This window comes from Physeter macrocephalus, chromosome 12 (genome assembly GCF_002837175.3).
Source record: "Physeter macrocephalus isolate SW-GA chromosome 12, ASM283717v5, whole genome shotgun sequence".
NCBI lineage: Eukaryota > Metazoa > Chordata > Mammalia > Artiodactyla > Physeteridae > Physeter > Physeter macrocephalus.
Window position 1 is genome coordinate 87,025,219 of NC_041225.1, and position 22,734 is coordinate 87,047,952.

A 22,734-nucleotide genomic window follows, 5' to 3' on the forward strand; every position below is an offset into this window, starting at 1 on the left:
AATAAATGCTGGGGAGGGTGTGGAGAAAAGGGGACCCTCTTGCACTGCTGGTGGGAATGTAAATTGATACAGCCTCTATGGAGAACAGTATGGAGGTTCCCTTAAAAACTACAAATAGAACTACCATACGACCCCGTAATCCCACTACTGGGCATATACCCTGAGAAAACCATATTTCAAAAAGAGTCATGTACCAAAATGTTTATTGCAGCTCTATTTACGATAGCCAGGACATGGAAGCAACCTAAGTGTCCATCAACAGATGAATGGATAAAGAAGATGTGGCACATATATACAATGGAATATTACTCAGCCATAAAAAGAAATGAAATTGAGTTATTTGTCATGCGGTGGATGGACCTAGAGTCTGTCATACAGACTGAAGTAAGTCAGAAAGAGAAAAACAAATACCATATGCTAACACATATATATGGGATCTAAGAAAAAAAAGGTCATGAAGAACCTAGGGCTAAGACGGAAATAAAGACACAGACCTACTAGAGCATGGACTTCAGGATATGGGGAGGGGGAAGGGTAAGCTGTGACAAAGTGAGAGAGTGGCATGGACATACATACACTACCAAACGTAAAATAGATAGCTAGTGGGAAGTAGCCGTATAGCACAGGGAGATCAGCTAGGTGGTTTGTGACCACCTAGAGGGGTGGGATAGGGAGGGTGGGAGGCAGGGAGACGCAAGAGAGAAGAGATATGGGAACATATGTATATGCATAACTGATTCACTTTGTTATAAAGCAGAAACTAACACAGCATTGTAAAACAATTGTACTCCAATAAAGATGTTAAAAAAAAAAAAAGCACGGTGCATAAATATGGCACCTACAAGAGGCTAACTTCAGATCTAAAGACACACACAGAATGAAAATGAGAGAATGGAAAAAATATTCTCTGCAAATGGAAATGAAAACTGGGGTAGCAACACAAATCAGACAAGACACAGTGTAAAATAAAGATGGTAACAAAAAACAAAGAACATTATATAATGACAAAGGGGTCAATCTAGCAAGATTTTAAAATTCTCAATACATATGCATACAACATAGGAGTCTATAAATACATAAAGCAAACAGTAAACAATAATAATAATAGGGGACATTAACACTCCACTTACATCAATGGACAGATCATCAAGACAAAATCAATAAGGAACCACTTACCTTAAACAACACATTAGATCAGTTGCACTGCATAGATGTATTTAGAACATTCCATCCAAAAGGAGAATACACATTCTTTCCAATTGCACATGAAACATTCTCTAAGAAAAATCACATGCTAGGCCACAAAACAAATCTCAATAAATTTAAGAAGACTGAAATCATGTCAAGAATCTTTTCTGATAACAATGGTATGAGACTAGAAATCAAGTACAAGAAGAAAAACTGCAAAAGAACACAAATACCTAGAGACTAAACCATATGCTACTAAAAATTCAATGGATCACTGAAGAAATGAGGAAAGAAATTTTAAAAATGCCTAGAGACAAACAGAAACAAAACCAAAACAATCGAAAATCTATTGGGTGCAGTAAAAGCAGTTCTAAGAGGGAAGTTTATAGCAATGAAAGCTATCTCATGAAATAAGAAAAATTTCAAATAAGTAACCTAACCTGACACCTAAAGAAACCAGAAAAAGATGAATAAATAAAACCCAAAGTAAGCAGAAGGAAAGAAATAATAAAGATTAGAGCAGAAATAAATAAAATAGACACTAAAAAACAATCAATAAAACTTAAGAGTTGCTCCTTTGAAAAGACAAAATCAATACACCATCAGCCAGATTCATTAGAATAAAAGGTGAGGAGGCACAAATAAATAAAATCAGAAATGAAAGAGGGAATTTTACAACCAACACCACAGAAATTAAAAGGATCATAAGAGACTACTAGAAAAACTTACACAGCAATAAAATGAACAACTTGCAAGAAATGGACAGATTCCTAGAACGTACAATCTCCCAAGAGTGAATCAAGAATAAATAGAAATATGAACAGACTGATTACAAATAAAGAAACTGAATCAATAATTTAAAGAAAGCCCCCTACAAACAAAAGTGCAGAACCAGATGGCTTCACAGATAAACTCTAACAAACATTTTAAAAGAATTAACACCTATCCTTCTCTAACTAGTCACAAAAATTGAAAAGGAAGAAACACTTCCAAAATCATTCTATGAGGACAGCATAACCCTGATATCGAAACAAGACAAAGACACCACAAAAAAAAAAAACCCACAAAATTACAGGCTAATTTCACTGATGAACACAGAGCCAAAAATATTCATCAAAATATTAGCAAACTGAATTCAATAATATATTAAAACAATCATACTCCATCATCAAGTGATATTTATCCCAGGGATGCAAGGATACCTCAACATCTGCAAATTACTCAGCGTGATATACCACATTAACAAACTGAAGAATAAAAATCATATATGATTTGGAGAGGAGATCAAGATGGTGGAATAAAAGGATGTAGAGCTCACCTCCTCCCATAAATACATCAAAAATACATTGACATGTGGAACAATTCTCACAGAATATCTGCTGAACTCTGGCAAAAGATCTCTTGCAATCAAAACTACAAGAAAGATGACCACGTAACGTAACAGGGTAGGAGGAAAGGGAAAAAAGGAACGTGCATCTCTGGAAGGAAGCTGTAAAACGGGAAAGGTTTCCTCCCCTGGGGCACCCCCTTCACCAGCTGGGAGATCAGCCGGAACAGAAAGCAAGGCATAGGCTCAGAGAAGAGTGTAGCAGCCAGATGGCAGCAGGCAGAACATAGAGAGACCATGACAGGTGGTCCTGGCCACCTCCCTGCACTCCCCAAAAGAGATGTGCACACACCATTAGGTGTGTGCGATGCCTCGGTGTTGAATATCCAGATTTAACGGAGAGACCCAGGAAGAGGACTGGGGTAGGCTGCGCAGAGATACCCTTAAGGGGCTGGAGTGTGGTCCGAGCCACAACCAGGTGTGGGAACAGGATGAAGCCGAAGTTTGATAATAGAAGCTCCATTGTTAACACACATGAAGGGAGGGGTGGGGGCCCACCAGGGCAGCATCATTCTCACTTTATTTTTTATTGCAGTATAGTTGATTTACAATGTTGTGTTCAGGTGTACGGCAAAGTGATTTAGTTATACATATATGTGTATCTATTCTTTTCTGGATTCTTTTACCTTATAGGTTATTACATAGTATTGACTAGAGAGTTCCCTGTGCTATACAGTATGTCCTTATTGATTATCTATTTTATATATAGTAGTGTGTATATGTTTATCCCAACCACCTAATTTCTCCCTCCTGCCCCCCGCCTTCCCCCTCTGGTAACCATAACTTTGTTTTTTAAGCCTGTGAGTCTTTTTCTGTTTTGTAAATAAGTTCATTTGAATCGTTTTTTAGATTCCACATGCAAATGATATCATATGATATTTGCCTTTCTCTGTCTGACTTCATAATCTCTAGGTCCATCCATGTTGCTGCAAATAGCATTATTTCATTATTTTTTTATGGTTGAGTAATATTCCATATGTACCACATCTTCTCTATCCACACCTCTGTAGATGAACATTTAGGTTGCCACTATGTCTTGGCTACTGTAAATAGTGCTGCAATGAACACTGGGGTACATGAACCTTTTTGAAGTATAGTTTTCTCCAGATATATGCCCAGGAGTGGGACTGCTGGGTCATATGGTAACTCTATTTTAAGTTTTTTTAGGAACCTCTATACTGTTCTCCACAATGGCTGTATCAATGTACATTCCCACCAACAATGTAGGAGGGTTCCCTTTTCTCCACACCCTCTCTAGCATTTGTTGTTTGTAAACTTTTTGATGATGGTCTTTCTAACCAGTGTGAGGTGATATCTCCTTGTAGATTTGATTTGCATTTCTCTAATAATTAGCGATGTTAAGCATCTTTTCATCTGCTTTTCGGCCATCTATGTCTTCTTTGTATGTCTTCTTTGGAGAGATGTCTATTTAGATCTTCTGCCCATTTTTTGATGGGGTTGTTTTTTTGATATTGAGCTGCATGAACTGTTTGTATATTTTGGAAATTAATCCCATGTCGGTTGCATCATTTGCAAATATTTTCTCCCATTCTGTGGGTTGTCTTTTCATTTTGTTTACGGTTTATTTGCTATGCAAAAGCCTTTAAGTTTAATTAGGTCCCATTTGTTTATTTTTGTTATTTTCATTACTCTAGGAGGTGAATCCAAAAAGATATTGCTGTGATTTATGTCAAAGAGTATTCTGCCTATGTTTTCCTCTAAGGGTTTTATAGTATCCAGTCTTACATTTAGGTCTTTTATCCATTTTGAGTTTATTTTTGTGCATGGTGTTAAAGAATATTCTAATTTTATTTTATTTTTACATGTAGCTGTCCAGTTTTCCCAGCAACATTTATTGAAGAGACTGTCTTTCCTCCATTGTATAATCTTGCCACCTTTGTCGTAGATTAATTGGCCATAGGTGTGTGGGTTTATTTTGGGCTTTCTATCCTGTTCCACTTATCTATAAGTCTGGCTTTGTGACAGTACCATACTGATTCGATTACTGTAGCTTTATAGTGTAGTCTAAAGTCAGGGGGCCTCATTCCTCCAGCTCAATTTTCCTTACTCAAGATTGTTTGGGCTATTCAGGGTCTTTTGTGTTTCCATACAAATTTTAAGATTTTTTGTTCTGGGTCTGCGAAAAATGCCATAGGTAATTTGATAGGGATTGCATTGAATATGTAGATTACCTTGGATAGTATAGTCATTTGGATAATATTGATTCTTCTAATCCAAGAACATGGTATAACTTTCCAGCTGTTTGTGTCATCTTCTATTTCTTTCATCAGCATATTAGAGTTTTTGGAATACAGGTCTTTTGCCTCCTTACGTAGGTTTATTCCTAGGTATTTTATTCTTTCCGATATGATGGTAAATGGCATTGTTTGCTTAATTTCTCTTTCTGATATTTCATTGTTAATGCATAGAAATGCAACAGATTTATGTATGTTAATTTTGTATCCTGCAACTTTACCAAACTCACTGATGAGCTCTAGTAGTTTTCTGGTAGCATCTTTAGGATTCTGTATGTATAGTATCATGTCATCTGCAAATAGTGACAGTTTTACTTCTTTTCCAATTTGGATTCCTTTTATTTCTTTTTCTTCTATGACTGCTGTGGCTAAGACTTCCAAAACTTGTTGAATAAAAGTGGTGAGAGTAGACATCCTTGTCTTGTTCCTGATCTTAGAAGAAATGCTTTCAGTTTTTCACCATTGAGTACGATGTTAGCTGTGGATTTGTCATATATGCTCTTTATTATGTTGAGGTAGGTTCCCTCTATCTCCACTTTCTGGAAAGTTTTTATCATAAATGGGTGATGAATTTTGTCAAAAGCTTTTTTTGCATCTATTGAGATGATCACATGGGTTTTAGTCTTCAATTTTTTAATGTGCTATATCACATTGATTGATATGTGGATATTGAGAAATCCTGGCATCCCTGGGATAAGTCCCACTTGATCACACTGTATGAACCTTTTAATGTATTGTTGGACTTGGACTGCTAGTATTTTGTTCAGGATTTTTGTATCTATGTTCATCAATGATATTGGCCTGTAATTTTCTCTTCTTTTTGGTGTTATTTTTGTCTGGTTTTGGTATCAGGGTGATGGTGGACTCATAGAATGAGCTTGGAAGTGTTCCTTCCTCTGCAATTTTCTGAAACAGTTTCAGAAGGATAGATGTTAACTCTTCTCTCAATGTTTGATAGAATTCTTCTCTGAAGCCATCTGGTCCTGGACTTTTGTTTGTCAGTTTTTTATTCACAGTTTCAATTTCATTGCTTGGTTGGTCTGTTCATGTTTTCTATTTCTTCCTGGTTCAGTTTTGGGAGACTGTACCTTTCTAAGAGTTTGTCCATTTCTTCTAGGTCGTCTGTTTTGTTGGCATACAGTTGCTTGTAGTAGTCTCTTATGATCCTTTGTATTTCAGTGGTGTCAGTTGTAACTTCTCCTTTTTTCATTTCTAACTTTATTGATTTCAGCCCTCTCCCTTTTTTTCCTGATGAGTCTGGCTAAAGGTTTATCAATTTTATTTATCTTTTGAAAGAACTGGCTTTTAGTTTCATTGATCTTTTCTATTGTTTCCTTCATCTCTATTTCATTTATTTATGCTCTGATCTTTATGATTTCTTTCCTTCTGCTAACTTTGAGTTTTGTTTGTTCTTCTTCCTGTAGTTGCTTTAGATTTAAGGTCAGGTTGTTTATTGGGGATTTGTCTTGTTTTATGAGTTAAGATACTATTGCTATGAACTTACCTCTTAGAACTGCTTTTGCTGCATCCCATAGGTTTTGGATTGTCTTGTTTTCATTTTCACTTGTCTCTAGGTATTTTTTTATTTCCTCTTTGATTTTTCCAGTGATCCATTGGCTACTTAGTAGCATATTGTTTAGGCTTCACGTGTCTGTGTTTTTTACAGTTTTTTTTTTCTTGTAGTTGATTTCTAATCTCACAGCATTATGGTCAGAGAACATGCTTGATATGATTTCAATTTTCTTAAATTTCACAAGGCTTGCTTTATGGCCCAGCAGGTGGTCTATCCTGGAGAATTTTCCATGAGTACTTAAAAAGAATGTGTATTCTGCTGCTTTCAGATGGAATGCTCTATAAATATCAAATAAGTCCATCTAATGTGTCACTTAAGACCTGTTTCGCTATTGATTTTCTGTCGGGATGATCTGTCCATTGATGTAAGTGTGGTGTTGAAGTCCCCCACTACTATTGTGTTACTGTCAATTTCTTCTTTTATGGCTGTTAGCATTTGCCTCACATATTGAGGTGCTCCTATATCTCTCTCCTTCTGTTGGGCCATTAGTATAAGTAGTTGAACTGGGTTTGGGTTCTATTGTTGCTATGATTACCTTCAGTGCTTCACAGATTTCAAATTTTTCTAATGATAGCATGGGACTATGTGTGATTACTGGGATCCCAGAAGGTTTTTCAAAAAGTTTCTGCATCATCCACATTTTTCAGCTATACCTACATGCCTACAATAAAGAATTGATCTCTCTTTCCCTACATTCTTGCCCATTACCTAGTGGTAGATTTCTGCCACTTGTTACTTAGTTCTTACTGGACTATTAGTGGAGATCAAAGGACTTACTCTGTTGTCCTGGCAAGCTTCAGTTTTAGACTGGTCATGTGTCCTGATGCTAAGGGATGGAGCTTGCTCAACATCCTTGCCTTTCCTTCCAGTGGCAGCCAAACTCTGCCTTGTATATGTGGTGGGTCTAGTGCAGAAATTTTCTGCCCTCTCCCAGTATTAGAAGACCTCTCATGGTACTGGTATAAGATCCTGAGCCCAGGACTATTTTCTGTCCTTCTCCCAAGGGTTGAAAGGCTTTTTTTTCTTTTACCTTCTCCACGGTTTTAACAATGGGTCTTTACCTGTGTTCTTCAGAAAGACAGTTTGCTGCCCATCCCCCAGTGTCACAAAGTTTTTGGTCTACATGAGTGAAGGATCCAAACTAGGGGGGGTGGGGCTTCATGCCCTTCTCAAAGCAGTGGCAGATCCCATCCTCTATGCCTGTAACATCATTGATGGCTTTCTCTGATCTCTTACCCAGCTCCCAGTCTTTTTCATGAGCACTCAGTGGAGGTCCATGGAAAAGGACATATGAGTGAGTTAAATTCCTCCTGGATCTTAGCTCCAACTAAGATGTTACTGATCCATTAAGTATTTAGTTGATTTCCTCTTTCTCACCTGTGTGATAGCTTTGCTCTGCCACAAATGAGGGAGTCAGGGCATCCTGTCACTCTCTCCTGAGAGGGGCTAGTCTCAACTTGGATTTCCAGGTATTTGGTCACTCCATAACTCTAATGGGTTCCAGAAAAGTTTTCATTTTGTAGTTTATCTGTTTTGTTTGGGAAGAAGCAATACTCTTTCCAGCTTTCTATACTGTAGACATAAGTAGAAGTATCTCATAAGAATTAGCTTAAAAAAAAAAAAGGGCTGTGCATGTATTCACAAGAAAGACTAAAAAAACAAAGAAAAAAGAAAGAAATTCTCATATAGAAAGGGTGGTTATTAATGTGGTAGACTTTTGGGTTGTTTGCATTTTTCTTCTATGTGCTATTCTATATCTCTCAAGTTCTTTACAGAGATCTAATTTTATAACTTAAAAAAAAGATCTGTGTGTGCATATACATATGTGTATTCTATTTCTTAAGTCAAGTGCAAATGACAGAACATTATTTTACCATAGAAATGCCATTTATTTGCTGTTTTTAAAATAAACTTTCAAATAAATTTTGTGTCCTCAGAATTCATACAATTACATATGTATTCAATATCTGTAATCTTTCTCAGTATCCTCTGTTCAAGGTAAAAGACAAAATTCTTGCTAGGAAAAAAAATTAAAGTTTGATTTAAGAGAATAATTATGCTTAAAGCTTCATAAGAATCTCTCTTTTTCTTATAAATTTATTTATTTATTTTTGGCTGCACTGGGTCTTTGTTGCTGCACGTGGGCTTTCTCTATTTGTGGTGAGCGGGGGCTATTCTTCATTGCGGTGTGCAGGCTTCTCATTGCAGTGGCTTCTCTTGTTGTGGAGCACGGGTTCTAGGTGAGTGGGCTTCAGTAGTTGTGGCATGTGGGCTCAGTAGTTGTGGCTCGTGGGCTCTAGAGCACAAGCTCAGTAGTTGTGGCACATGGGCTTAGCTGCTCCACAGCATGTGGGATCTTCCCGGACCAGGGCCTCGAACCTGTGCCCCCTGCATTGGCAGGCAGATTCTTAACCACTGCGCCACCAGGGAAGTCCCCGTAAGAATCTCAATACAGCAGTTTTTCTTGTTTTGAGAGCCTTGTGTTTAAGAAAACTGTTTTTATTCATATTATGTCTTACACCTCATAATATAATCTCCCCACAATGACAGCTACGATTGCCAAAGTGATTTCTGTCACTCCAGGCTATAATGTAAATGTAGCCCAGGAAATAAGATAAACAGCAATTGAAGAGTAAAACGCAGCAGTAAACCAACCCCCAACAAACTGAATATTTTTTTTAAACTGTCAATGTTAAACGTATCAAAGGAGTTTTCAGGCAAAAACTTAATATAGTTAAGCAGTAAAAAGACTTCTGAACAATTTACTCAGATTATCCCTTTACCATATTACCTTTCCTCCAAAAAAGGATAGAAAAAGTCATTATGCAATGAACTTGTAATAACTTACATACAGTAACATACCAAAAAGTACCTTAGAGACCATTCTCTGGTACTAAGTAATTTGATGGTGGTCATTTGAAGGGTAAAAATGTTTTGGTTTATAATTTCCAAAGATAATCTCATTTCCAAAAGAACATTTCTATGAAATCAATCTCATTTTCAGAGAAAAGAAGTAATTAATTACACAAACCCCATGTTTCATTTTTTTACTTAGCAAGAATGGCTATCAAGCAAGTTACCAAAACTATTTTCCAGTTGTCTATTTTCAGAGTTGAGTGGCACACCATATATTTCACTCACTTCTTTCTTTCCTTCTTTCTTTCCTGTTTCTTCCTTCCTTCCTTCCTTCCTTCCTTCCTTCCTTCCTTCCTTCCTTCCTCCCTCCCTCCCTCCCTCCCTTCTTTCCTTTAAAATTTACTAAGCTGGGTGCGGAGGATATTGTGCTGAACAAAACTTAAAATGTTTCTACCCTTCAAGAGGCCTTTTCTTACATCCTCAATTTGTCTCAGACTTGGTTCTTATTTTGTTGCTGTATATTTTCATCACAGCACTTAATAATAATTGCACAGTTCCTCAATTATAGTAGTTACTCTTCGAAGACATAGATTTTCAGCATCTTAATGTCCTTACTACCAAGCACCATCTCACAAACAGATTACTCACAATGCATGATGAATAAAACAAATAAATAAACAAAGGAGCTTATAGTCTACCACACAGAGAAACACATAGATACAATAGAGCAATAAAATCTAAGATGAGCTATAATGACAGTATTCAGAGATTACCGAAGTAGCACAAAGGAGTCAGCAGATCAACTCCATTAGGGGTGGAAGTGGTCAAAAAGCTTCATTCAGCACATGATATTTAAATTGAATCTTGAAGGATGGTTAGAAGTGAGTCAGAAGCTTCAGAAGAGAAGAAATAATTTCAAGTAGAGAGAAAGTCATGAGCAAATTAAGAGAGATAAAAAATAGCATGTTATGATCAGAAAATAGCAAATAGGCTGGTATGACTGAAGCATGGGGTGACAGGGAAATTACCCTGAGATATGAATCTGGAAAAGGTACAGGGGACTAGGTCAAGGAATGGAGGAGGAGGCAAATAGACAAATATGTCAGGCTAGAGTATGCCGTGAGAACTTTATCCTGTATGCCGTGAGAAATCTCTGCAAAGGTGAGAAGAATAAGTTAAATGATAAGATTTGATTTTAGAAAACTTACTCTAGGGGACATACAGAATAGAATAAGGAAAACGAAATGACAGATGTTTGGGAAAGTAAAGTTAGAGGTAAAAGAACAATTAGGAGACTACTTACATAGTCCAAGACAAATATGACTACAACATGAATTAAAGCAGCCATACTGGGAAGAGAAAACTTTAAAGAAAAAAAAAAAAAAACTGAAAAGAAGAAATCGATTTAATTTTGTCCTCAATTAGATTTAGGGAAGCTCATTTACAAATGAGTACTGCCCTCATTTGTTAAATGGTAATAATTAGTGCTTACCTCAAAGAAATATTATAAATACCTGAGATAATGCATGTAAAATACTTCATAATATGACTGCCAAAGAATAAGGTTTATAAACATGGCAGTAATTATTTTGTTGATGCTGATGCTGATTGGATTTGAATCCTGGCTTGAATACTTACTCCCTGTGTGACCTTCATGAAGTTACTTAATCTCTGTTTGCCTCACAGTCCTCCTCTGTAACAATGGAGTATGCTCCCTAGTACCTCATAGATAAGTACTATTTTGAGTTTTATAGATGTAAGAACATATTCATGAAGGGTTTATAAAAATTTAGACCAATATCTGAAACTTTATTTTTAAGAAAAATAGTTATTAATAGAAAATAAGAGTTGAAAATGATTCTCGGATTTCCAATATGGGCGAACGGTGATACTCACTGAGAGAAGGAGGCTCCTTTAAAAAGCCAATAATTCTCCCTCAAATTCTTTAAGATGAATTAAGCGTTCTTCTTAGTGTTTTGCAAGCACACTAGACATATTACAACACTCACCATGGTATATTTTAACTGTCTATTTTCATGTCTATTATCCTCAGTAAATACTGATGATATCTAAGGGCAAAAAACTGTGTCTGTTAATTCTGCATCCCCAAGAAGTAGGATGCATCTGGTATATAAATAGGCTCAATATACGTTAGTGAAATAATTAAACTTAAAGGAGATATGAATTCCTTTAACAAGTCCAGAGAATATTTGGAAAGAATGGTATTTCCAAAGAATTTCACATGCTACTCCCCTATGGGCCTTAAAATTTCATCAAATAGAATGTAAAAACTAGTATATTATACTACTCTTTTCTAGTGAATTCTCACTAGATAGAAAGTGTTGAAATGCAAATGTGTAAAGAAAATAGCAGAGAATAAAGTAAATAATATAAACAAAAAGAATTATTCAAGAGTTTCCAACTTTCCCTTTCACCATGACCATATAAATATAGCAGTGCCACACTGTAAAGGGCTAATATTAAGACTTTCAAAATAAGAGCTAAGGGAACATCAAAAGTATTCCAGAATATTTATGTATATGGATTCATAATCTCACTATCTGTTGTATTTCCATTGTTTCATACTATACCTTAGATGAAGATCTTCTGAAAACTTCAGACAGGCGTAGATAAATTCTTTAATTTGGTTGTAAACTTTTGGCACAAATTCAGAGAATGGAAACTTTTTTGGAAATGGTTGCTGTAAAAGCAAGAATTAATGAAAGACAAGTCACAAACCAACATACATTGAAAATACTTATAAATTAATTAAAATGCAAAAGAAATTTTCTTCCACACTGTGAACTGCCTGCTTAACAACCTCAAATTTAAAAAATATATATTTGTGAAAGTTTTCTGATACTAAAAAGAATAAGATTAAATTAAATAAACAATAATTCAAATGTCCTCCAAAACCTGATAAATAAATTGTGATATATATTCAGCAAGAAAAAGTAATGAGCTATTGATACATGCAACAACTTAGATGAATATCAAAAGCATTATGTTCAGTGAAAGAAGCCAGTCTCAAAAGGTTACATACTGTATGATTCCATTTATAAGGCATTCTAGAAAAGGCAAAAGTGATGGATAGCAACAAGACTGCTGGTTGGCAAAGGCTGGGGGTTAGAGGAGGAACTGATTAAGAAGGTGTAGCATGAGGGAATTTTTTGGAATCATGGAACTGTTCTGTATCATTATTGTAGTAGTACATACATGACTCAATGCACTGTCAAAACCAATACAGTTATATAGCATGGTAAATTCTACTGTATGTTTTGGGGATAAAATGTCCTAAAAGTATAATAAAAGCAAGTATTTGAAAGTGTAAGGCAAAATGGAACACTTCCAGCAATCCCCCAAACACTTCAGAGGTGACAATACCCCAAAGCCATTTACTGATTCCCCAAACAGGAACTTCTGTTCTTCTAAGCCCTTCTAAGCCCCAAACTCATCCTTTGAAGGTGTTTCAGATTTCTAACCCATTGAGTTAGAAGTTATGCCTTTAATGAGACTGATACAAAGAAAGCTTTAAGGGGATGCCAAATCAGAGAAATTTATTTTAAAGTGTTCCTTACCTTTTCCAGCTCTGTATCTTGGAATGGGAATTGTCCTACCACCTTTTTATATATCTCTTCACTTGTTACTGGTATAGGACTGTAGTTGTCAGAATCAAGTATGTTTCTATAAAGAAAATAAAAGAAGAAAGGAAGGGAGGAGGGAAAAAGGAAAGAAGGGTTAGTTAATCACTATAGTGATCACAAATAATTTTCAGGTGAGCTCCAAGAGTTGCATATCCACCACAAGCCAAAATAAATGTTTCCCAGTCCCTAATTTATTCCTTTTATAATACAGCTATTTGGTCTCAGGTAAGGACATCTTTAAAAAAAAAAAAAAGAAAAAAGAAGGAAAATTACATTCTAAAACAAATAGAACACAATTATAAACATGACCTCATAGTGTTTGAGATTTACAGGTCAGAAAGAAAATTTTAAGGCAACATGTTGAAGCCTTAAGGCAAGTGAGAAGTAAATAATAAAAGAATGTGAGCTCTGGAGAAGGCAAAGAGGTTTTATTTGTTTTTAAAAAAAAAAGACATTTTTTATTATGTTCTTTAATTCTGTACTAGATCTAACTTTCAAAACTGGCAGATGAGGAAAACCAAGTTCTATAATAAATCCAAATTATGTTCATTTACTTCATCTACTGCTCTATATTAAGAATGACTTTTTCTTCATCCATAGGCTCCGCCTCCTTAACTGGACTGGGGTTTCTCTAAAAGCAGAGACCATACTACCAAAATCAAAAAAGAAATTTACTGAAGGCATCAGATCAGATGCTCTTAAAACCATGGATATATCATGTTACTAATTTTCAAGAGATAATCCTCCTCTAAATAAAACTGTATCATTAATAAACTGGGCTTTTAGAAACACAAATGTTTATATTAATATATAAATGAGTTGCACTACATGATTATCAGAGACATGTTCATAAAATGTGAAGAGTAAGATTAAAGGGACAATGTAATATCTTAAAGCTATACGAACCTGAAAGTAGAGTAAGCTGATCTGGGGAAGAGGTCTTACAGTAAGCAGAAAGATCACTTTAAGGAGTAAAGGTTCAAAAGGAGAAGAAACAAGTGAGCTGACCTGAGTTGTGTACCAGGAAAACAGTGCAAGGAAACATCTGTAAGTGGAGGTGTAATACAATAATTTTCTTATTGTTGTATGCATGTTGCAGTAACTATTTAAATAATATGCTTCAAATACTGGATTGTAATAGATCTCTTCTCTGGGTATAAGAGAAGAAAGAAGATGAGGAATCACATGAGTTGAGTCTTCAAAAAAGTTCCAAAAAAACTAAATTACTCGAAAGGGCTCAAAAGCCACTACCTTACAAGTGAGACATAGACTGGGCATGATCCTCAAAGAGAAAATCAAAAAACAGATTAAGAAGACACAAGGTGATCTGGTTGGTATGAACCAAGGTATATGACATTCACTCAAGGAAACAAAAAAGCCAAAATGGGATCTGGGGACTCCTCACATAGTAGGTACTAATATACTGAGACTGGATATCTCGGGAACTTTATTTGGGACATCACTACACCTTACTTGAATTCTTAATCATAACTGGGATCAGAGCTAGAAAAAATATGTCACATATACTTGTTGCTTATCACATCTGAAAAACCTTATGTATAAAGACGTGTGTACACACATGCATGCGCACGTGCGTGTGCACACACACACACACTATAGACAATTTCTCACCTGAAAATACCTGACCACTTCTTTAGCAAAGTTTCACTATATTGATCTCTGATTTCTAACAGCATGTCAAAAAGCTGATTTACAGGAAAACCATACACCTGAAACAAAATAAGAAAATAGCTTCATTTCATAAGGTGATTTTTTTAAGCAACATGAGAGATTAGGCACTGAAAGATATTTTTGTTCTTTAGCCAACAATTTAAATAAAACCATGATAAGAAAAATCTTTCATTCCCACCTAATATCTAGTGTTCATTCTCAAGAATTAAAAGATATATACCAATATAAGCCAGTCAGAAAAAAATTAAAAGATGAACATTAAAATTAATATATACTGGGTATAAATGTCAGCTAAGTTTTCCCTACAACTCCTTCTGTAACTCTTAGCAACCTTCAGGAATAGGGAGAGAAAATGAGAATGTTACCAATATCACCCACTTCTAATGCTATTCTATTGGATATAATATGCGGTTCACATGCTGCGGAGTGGCTAGGCCTGTGAGCCATGGCCACTGAGCCTGCGCGTCCGGAGCCTGTGCTCCGCAATGGGAGAGGCCACAGCAGTGAGAGGCCCACGTACCGCAAAAAAAAACAAAAACAAAAACAAAATGTGGTTCACTATTTAAAATAGTAGTTAAGAAACTCCAAAATCACTCAGACATTATATCTGAATTAAGGACATTTTGAAGAACTAAGGTAGTGAGTTCAATTAATTGATTTGCCTTGAGAAAAAAAGGGGGATGAGAACAATTTATGAGAACATAAACGGTCAAGGTGATGACCAGGAAATGCTACAAAGAGATAAAAAGATCTAGCTCTAGGAAAAGAAGAAACACAACTAAAAACTAAAAGTTACTTACTCAAGCTTAGATAGACAATGAAAAGATTTAGAGCTGATGAAACACTCATCTAGATAAGTCTGTGTAAACATAAACCACAAACCTGAAGTGTGTCAGCAAAAAGCACAATGAGGTTCTTCAAATCTAACACGAGGTTTGGATCAGAGCAGTAAGACTAAAGGAAATAAAAGACAATGAGGAAAAACACCTTTATTAAAAATAAAAGTAAATTTTGATTTACTCAACTGCTTAATGCTGCACCTGGTAAAGGCTCTCTGGATAACCTTCCTGGTTTAAAGTAACACCAGATTCAGCCAGGGAAGAGTGAGTAAAGACTCCAATAATCCATGATCTACATTTTTAACACTTGGAAATTTAAAAACACACTTCTAAATAACTGTTTGGTTAAAGAAGAAATCAAAATTGATATTGCAGATTATTTTAAAATGAACAGCAATGAAATAGTTCATATCAAAACCTATGGAATGCAGCTAATGCCATTTTAAAACAAATTACATCTTTATATGTGAACATTAGAAAACATAAAAGATTTAAAATAAACAAACTGAGCACTCAACTCATGAAGCTAGGCCAAAAAAGCCAAAATAAACCATAAATAAGTGAGAGAACAAAACTGATAAAATAAAAAGCAGACATTAGTGACATAGAGAAGACATGAAAGATTTGATCAATGAAACCAAAAGCTCAAGTTAAACATAAAATCAATAAAATAGACAAATCACAGGTAAGTCCAATTAAACAACAAAGAGAAAACAAAACTAAACAATACAAAGAATACAAAAACAAACATAAATACAGAGGAAAATACAAATTACAAATAAAGTCCATGTATAACCTCTCATCAACAAATTTGAAAACTGAAATGACATGGAAGATGCCTTCTGTGGGCAAGCTACAAAGATGTATATGGCACTATTTTTCAGTGACTTTGCTATTCAAATTCTCTTAATTATAGTTTGATTACTTGCTCTCTACTTAATTGCTCAGTTCCTGAAGGAGGAGTGTTGAATTCTCCCACAGTGGTGTGGTCCCTTGGTTTCTCTTCCTACTACTTAACAGTTTTTGTTTATTTACATACTGATGTTTGCTTGTCCCCAATAAATGGGTTATTGTCTTTTTGGTGGGTTAAAAATAATATCAAAGCAAATGTTCCTCTCTTCTCCCATTTAATGGTCTTTAACTTCAATCCAATTTTCTTGAAGAATATTGTCCTTTTTGCTCCCCATTCTTTATTTTCAATCTTTCTGTGTGATCTTAATGTATGAATCTCTCTTAGTAACCAAACTATAATACTTTCCAACTCTGGCATTTCTCATGAATACTTACATATTTGGACCTATTCTAGCCATCTTATTTTAAGTTTTCTATTTTCAATGATTCTTCTTTCTTTTTTGTTTCCTTTCCTGTTTTTCACTGGATCAGTTTTTTCAAATTATCTTATACTGGCTATTAATAAGTTATATAATTTCTGCCCACTGTTTATTTGAAATAATCTGGGTTTTCATCTAAAAAATGTTTTAAACATTAAGCCTCTCCTCTTTTAGGCATTCTTAATAGCATAAACTTTACAAATAATCAAACAATCAGTTATTTAGATTTATCTATGAGTTTTACTCTCATTTTTGCACACATTTATTTACTCCCATCCCATCTTGTATTTAGAATTTCTTTTTCATTTTTGGTAAAACACCAGTAAGACAGGATGGGTGAAAAGTAAACTTGGAACCCTCATGTGTTTGGAAATGCCTCTCTTTTGCACTCAAACTAAAATACACAATTTCAGATGTGAGAAAACTGTCTGCCCTAATTTACCCTGCCTGACCAAAAAAATGCATCCTTTCAACTGTAATAACCTAGTCTTTCTTTAATGCAGGGAAATTCCCCTCTTTTATTTAAATATTTAAGTCCCCTGCTTTGTGACTGTACTTTCTTTCTAAATCCCTATTAGATACAACCAAAAATCTACATAAATTATCCATGTTCCTTAACTTTCCATTCATATTTTCCATCTCTTTGTGTCTTCTCTCTATATTTTGGGACATATATTTGATTTTGTCTTCTTGATCACAGAATGATATGCAGTTTTATCTATTTAATCTTTGAATTAAATTTCTCTATAATGGTAGTCATAAATTTCCAAGAAAGCAATGTTTATCTTTGATTTCTATCCTTCTGTGGCTTGCTTCCTTCCTTTTCCTCCTTACCATGTTTTTAAAAATTGTGAATATAGTATACATAAAGAAAATAATAAATAAAACCTATATGTACAATTTCACCAGGCAAACAAAACTAAAGAGCACCAGCATGCCAGAAGCTCCAAAACAACTTCTTTTCTCTCCACTCAGGAAAACATTATCATGACATTTATGATAATCATTTCCATGTCTTTCCGTCATTTTTTGCTTCTTTGTATTTTTTAACTTAATAAACTTTATTTTTAGAGCAGTTTTGCATTTACAGATAAATTGAGCAGAAAGTACAGAGTTCCCATATATCCCTTCACACAGAAATTCATGCACAGATTCCCTTATTATAACATCTTGCATTAGTGTGGTAACATTTGGTACAGCTGATGAACCAATACTGACACACTGTTATTAACTGAAGTCCATACTTTACATTAGAGTTTACTCTTTGTGTTATATAATCTATGGGTTTTAACGTATGTATAATGACATATTCCACCATTACAATATCGTAGAGAATAGTTTCACTGCTCTAAAAATTCCCTGTCTTCCACTTATTCATCCCTCCATCCCTCTCTCAAATCCTGGCAACCCTGATCTTTTTACTGTCTCTATAATTTTGCCTTGTCCAGAATGTCATATAGTTGGAATCATAGGAGTATATAGCCTTCTCAGATTGGGTTACTTTACTTAGCAATATGCATTTAACTTTCCTCCATGTCTTTTTGTGGATTCATAGACCATTTCTTTTTTGCCACTGAATAAATATTCAATTATAAGAATGTACCAGAGTTTGTTTATCCATTCACCTACTAAAGGACATCTTGGTTGCTTCCAGGTTTTGGCTATTATGAATAAGCTGTTATAAACATGAGTGGGCAGGTTTCTGTGTTAACGTAAGTTTTCAACTCATTTGGCAAATACCTAGAGTGTACTTGCTGGATCATATAATAAGAGTATGTTTCATTTTGTAGAAACTGCCAAACTCTCTTCTAAGCTGGCTGTACCATTTTCCATTCCCATCAACAATGAGAGTTCCTGCTGTTCCACATTCTCTCCAGCATTTGGTGTTGTCAGTATTGTAGCCATTCTAATGGGTGTGTGGTGGGAGCTCAGTGTTGTTTTAATTTGTAATTCCCTGAGGACATATGGTGTCGAGCATCTTTTGTATGCTTTCCTGCCATTTGAATATCTTCTTTGGTGAGGTATCTGTTCAGAATTTTTGCCTGTTTTTTAATTGGGCCCGTTTTTTAATTTTTTTCTTACTGTTGAGTGTTAAGAGTTCTCTATATATTTTCAGTACCAGGCCTTTATCACATATGCCTGTCAGTTCATTCTCTTAATTTCATTGCTTTGTAACCATCTAAATACTCAGTCTTACTCAATATTTTCTTTCTCAATATTATGTAAGTGGAAAAAATCTATGTATAATTTTGTCTTGCTTTTATAATTCAACATTATACTTGTAAAATACATCCATGCTACTGTATATAGCTATAGTTTGGGCATTTTCATGCTGTATAATATTCCATGTTAGGAGTTTAACCCAGATTGTTCATTTTATTACCAATGGACATTTAAGTCATTTCTAATTTTGAAAATTCAACAACGCTGGAATGAATATTCTTGCATGTGTATTATGGTGCATTAGGGCAAGTTTCTCAAGGGAATATAGTTAGGAAAAGAATTTCTGGTTCATCAGGATCTTTGACTTTAAAAGATGATGCTAATTTTTTTCAAAGGGGTTCTGAATACTTCATATCCTTATCAACATTTGTGTTATTAATTCTTACATAATGTTATCTCATTTGGTTTTAATTTGCATTTCAATGATGCACTAAAGTTGATCACCTTTCACATGTTTCTCAGCCAAGTGAATTCCTTCCTTAGTTGAGATACCTGTTTAAATCTTTTGCTTGTTTTTTGTTTGTTTGTTTGTTTTGCGGTACGCGGGCCTCTCACTGTTGTGGCCTCTCCCGTTGTGGAGCACAGGCTCCAGATGTGCAGGCCCAGCGGCCAGGGCACACGGGCCCAGCCGCTCCGCAGCATGTGGGATCTTCCCAGACCGGGGCACGAACCCGTGTCCCCTGCATTGGCAGGCGGACTCTCAACCACTGTGCCACCAGGGAAGCCCTTGCTTGTTTTTTCTATTGAGATGTCTGTCTCTATTGTCATGATGAATAGTGAAATTTTTATATATTTTGTTAGTTCTTTGCTGATTTTGTGCTGAAAACATCATTTCTCATCATATAGCTTATTTTATCTACTATCTTTCGTTTTTTTGTTTTTTTTTCTTACAGTTTTAACGTAGCTTAATATTTAATGTATGAATATTTTTCTTTATGGTTAGTGCCTTTGGTATTTTAGTTAGGAATTCCTTCCCTAACCTGAATCATAAAGATATTCTCTTATACTATCTTCTGAAAGATTTATGGCCTTACATTTTATATTTTGATATTTTATCAACCTGAAACTCATTTTTTGGTGTATTATTTCCCCCATACTGATAGTCAATTGTCCCAGTACTATTCATTGAAATGTCTGTCCTCTACTCACTGACCTGCAATACTATCTCTTTTATAAATATCAAAGATCTTTTTTGGAGGCTCTATATTCTGTTTCATTATCTATCCAATGACAGTACCAGAGTGTCTGGTACTCATTTAATAAGATTTCTAAATTAAGCCTTGATATCCAGTATAGAAAACCCACCTACCTTATCTCAGTCTTCAGGAGTCTCTTAGCTGTTCCTGGCTTTTGTACTGGCTTAACAATATTACAATCAGATTGCAAAGGTACTCATCCTCCCAAAAATAAGATTACTGAGATTTTGACTGCCACTGAATTAAATTTATAGATCAATTTTAAGAGAACAAATATCTACAATAATAACTCTTCCAATCAATGAACATGCTATTTCAATTTTATTTAGTTCCTCTTTAATTCCTTTTCCTCTCTCAAAAACATTTTAGAATTTTCTCCATGGAGGTCTTGAACATATTTTGCTAGATATATTTCTACTACTTTTAATGTATGCTATTGTATCAATTTTATCTTTTAAAAATTTTAACTTTTCAACTTTTATTCCTGGTTTATAAAATGGCAATTGATTTTTCATAATGATTTTCTATCAGGGACCATGCTAACCTCTTCCATTAATTGTAATAAATTTTCTGTAAATTCTTTGAATTTTCAATGTACAAAAATATATCATCTGCAAAAATGACAATTTTGTTTCTTCCTTTCAAAGGTGTATTTTTTAATTTATTTATGTTTCTATCTTTACAACACTAAGTACGACGTCAAATACAATACAAAATAGAAGTGATGGTAATTAAATATGATACTTACAGGTTTTTGAGGATAGATTTTTATCAGTTTAAAGAAATTCTCTTATGTTTTCAATTTACTAAGAGATCTTACCATGAATTTATGGTGTGTTTTATTAAATGCTTTTCTGTATCTATTGAAATGATTACATAATTTTTGTCCTTTAATCTATTAATTCATTAAATTACATTAATAGACTTTGTAATATTGAACTAAGCTTGCATTTGCTATGACAAACTCAACATATTAATGTTCTTTGTAAACTGCTGAATTCTGTTTTCTAATATTTTATTTAAGATTTCTGATCTATATTTATGAATGAGCCTGTATATTTATGAGTTTATGAGTTCTTGTACTATCCAAATCTGGCTTCATTATCAAGATTACACACACCTTATAAAATGAGTTGGTGTTTCCTCTTTTCTATTCTCCAAGAGTTTATGTAAGATAGGAATTCAAGAAAAAACTCCCTAGACCTGAAGATTTCTTTAAAGGAAGAATTTTGACTGCTTTTTCATTTACTTCTGATTCAATCTTAACCTGAAAAGAATAGTTCTTTCCAGCCTAATGTGGGGGAGGGCACCATATTAGACTCTCCAACCCAGATAGGCCCCAGAGACTATCAAATCTGAGTACAAATTGCCTGGACTAACAAGTAACCTCAAGGCAAATGCAGTTTAAGTGTTTAAGTCTATCTTTCTGGAGCTCTGGACTCTCAATTTCCCCTGGATTTGGCCTGGTAATTCCTTAATAACCTTACTAAGCACTCTAGACTTAAACAACATCTTATATGCAGTACATAAAGCAGTACTTTTAGTTGTTTCAAGCTGAACAGCTGCTATGAATGACCTAGCTTCCTATATTCCTAAAATGAGAAATAATTATTACTTTATAAATTTATCTCCTAGTCCATGACTTATTTGTATTTGCTAAAGAATAGCTATGCAATTTGTTTATTATTGTCTTCTATTTGATGTAATTGGTTTTCCTCAAATATTCTATGACTCGGCATTTGTTTATGTTTAGAAATGAAGGACTAGATTGATTAGTATGTATAACTGGTATGGGTTTCACCCTCTGCAGCTTTTAAGTCTGTTTTCCAAAAACTGACTATAGGCTCTTTGTATGTAGGTGGGGCAGATGAATCACCTTGCTCAAAAAGTAGTACTAGAGAACTTCACTAATCATGCTATCATCTCTTTATGTTGATGGTAAGGTTGGCCAAAGGAATTGGGTAACCTGCTGTCTAGCCAAGATTTTTAGAAAGTAGACCTCTAAATAATTTCCCTTAAGATTTCTCCCAGCCTCATTCCTGCTCATAACATTTGTTGACTGAATTTAGAGTATTCCTAGATTCCATTTGGAACAATGTTTCCTACTTTGACAATACCCTCTATACCATATTTAATGTAATATTTTCTTTTCTCAGGTTGAGTCATTATGCTGATTCCATCTGTTTTCTAAATTCAAAGAAATTTTTCAAAACTTCTGGCCTATAGAGGTACTTTGCAGTGTTTCTCTTTTTAGTTTTTCTTACATGTTATTTCAATAGCAATTTGGTTAGAGAGCTGCATGACATATATGCTTAGTACACCCTTTGACTCAAAGAAATTTAAAATATGTGTGTGTGGGGGGGGATGGGTATGGATGTGGGTGTGTATAAAACCACTATTACAAAGCACCGAGCTGATCTCCCTGTGCTATGCGGCTGCTTCCCACTAGCTATCTATTTTACATTTGGTAGTGTATATATGTCCATGCCACTCTCTCACTTCGTCCCAGCTTACCCTTCCCCCTCCCCATATCCTCAAGTCCATTCTCTA

The 22,734-nt window shown here is 34.8% G+C and overlaps 1 protein-coding gene across 10 annotated transcripts in view; it reads right to left on the bottom strand.

Annotated features, from left to right (window-relative positions):
* Positions 1–22,734, bottom strand: part of EXOC6B (exocyst complex component 6B) — a 735,227-nt gene that overhangs the window by 352,373 nt on the left and 360,120 nt on the right. For all 10 annotated transcript variants that reach the window (XM_055089243.1, XM_024133527.3, XM_055089241.1 and 7 more), the window contains 4 exons: positions 15,478–15,549; positions 14,536–14,633; positions 12,838–12,943; positions 11,851–11,960 (listed from right to left, as the gene is read on the bottom strand). In XM_055089243.1, the coding sequence (XP_054945218.1) occupies positions 11,851–11,960; positions 12,838–12,943; positions 14,536–14,633; positions 15,478–15,549 (386 nt within the window). The remainder of the gene's footprint in view (positions 1–11,850; positions 11,961–12,837; positions 12,944–14,535; positions 14,634–15,477; positions 15,550–22,734) is intronic.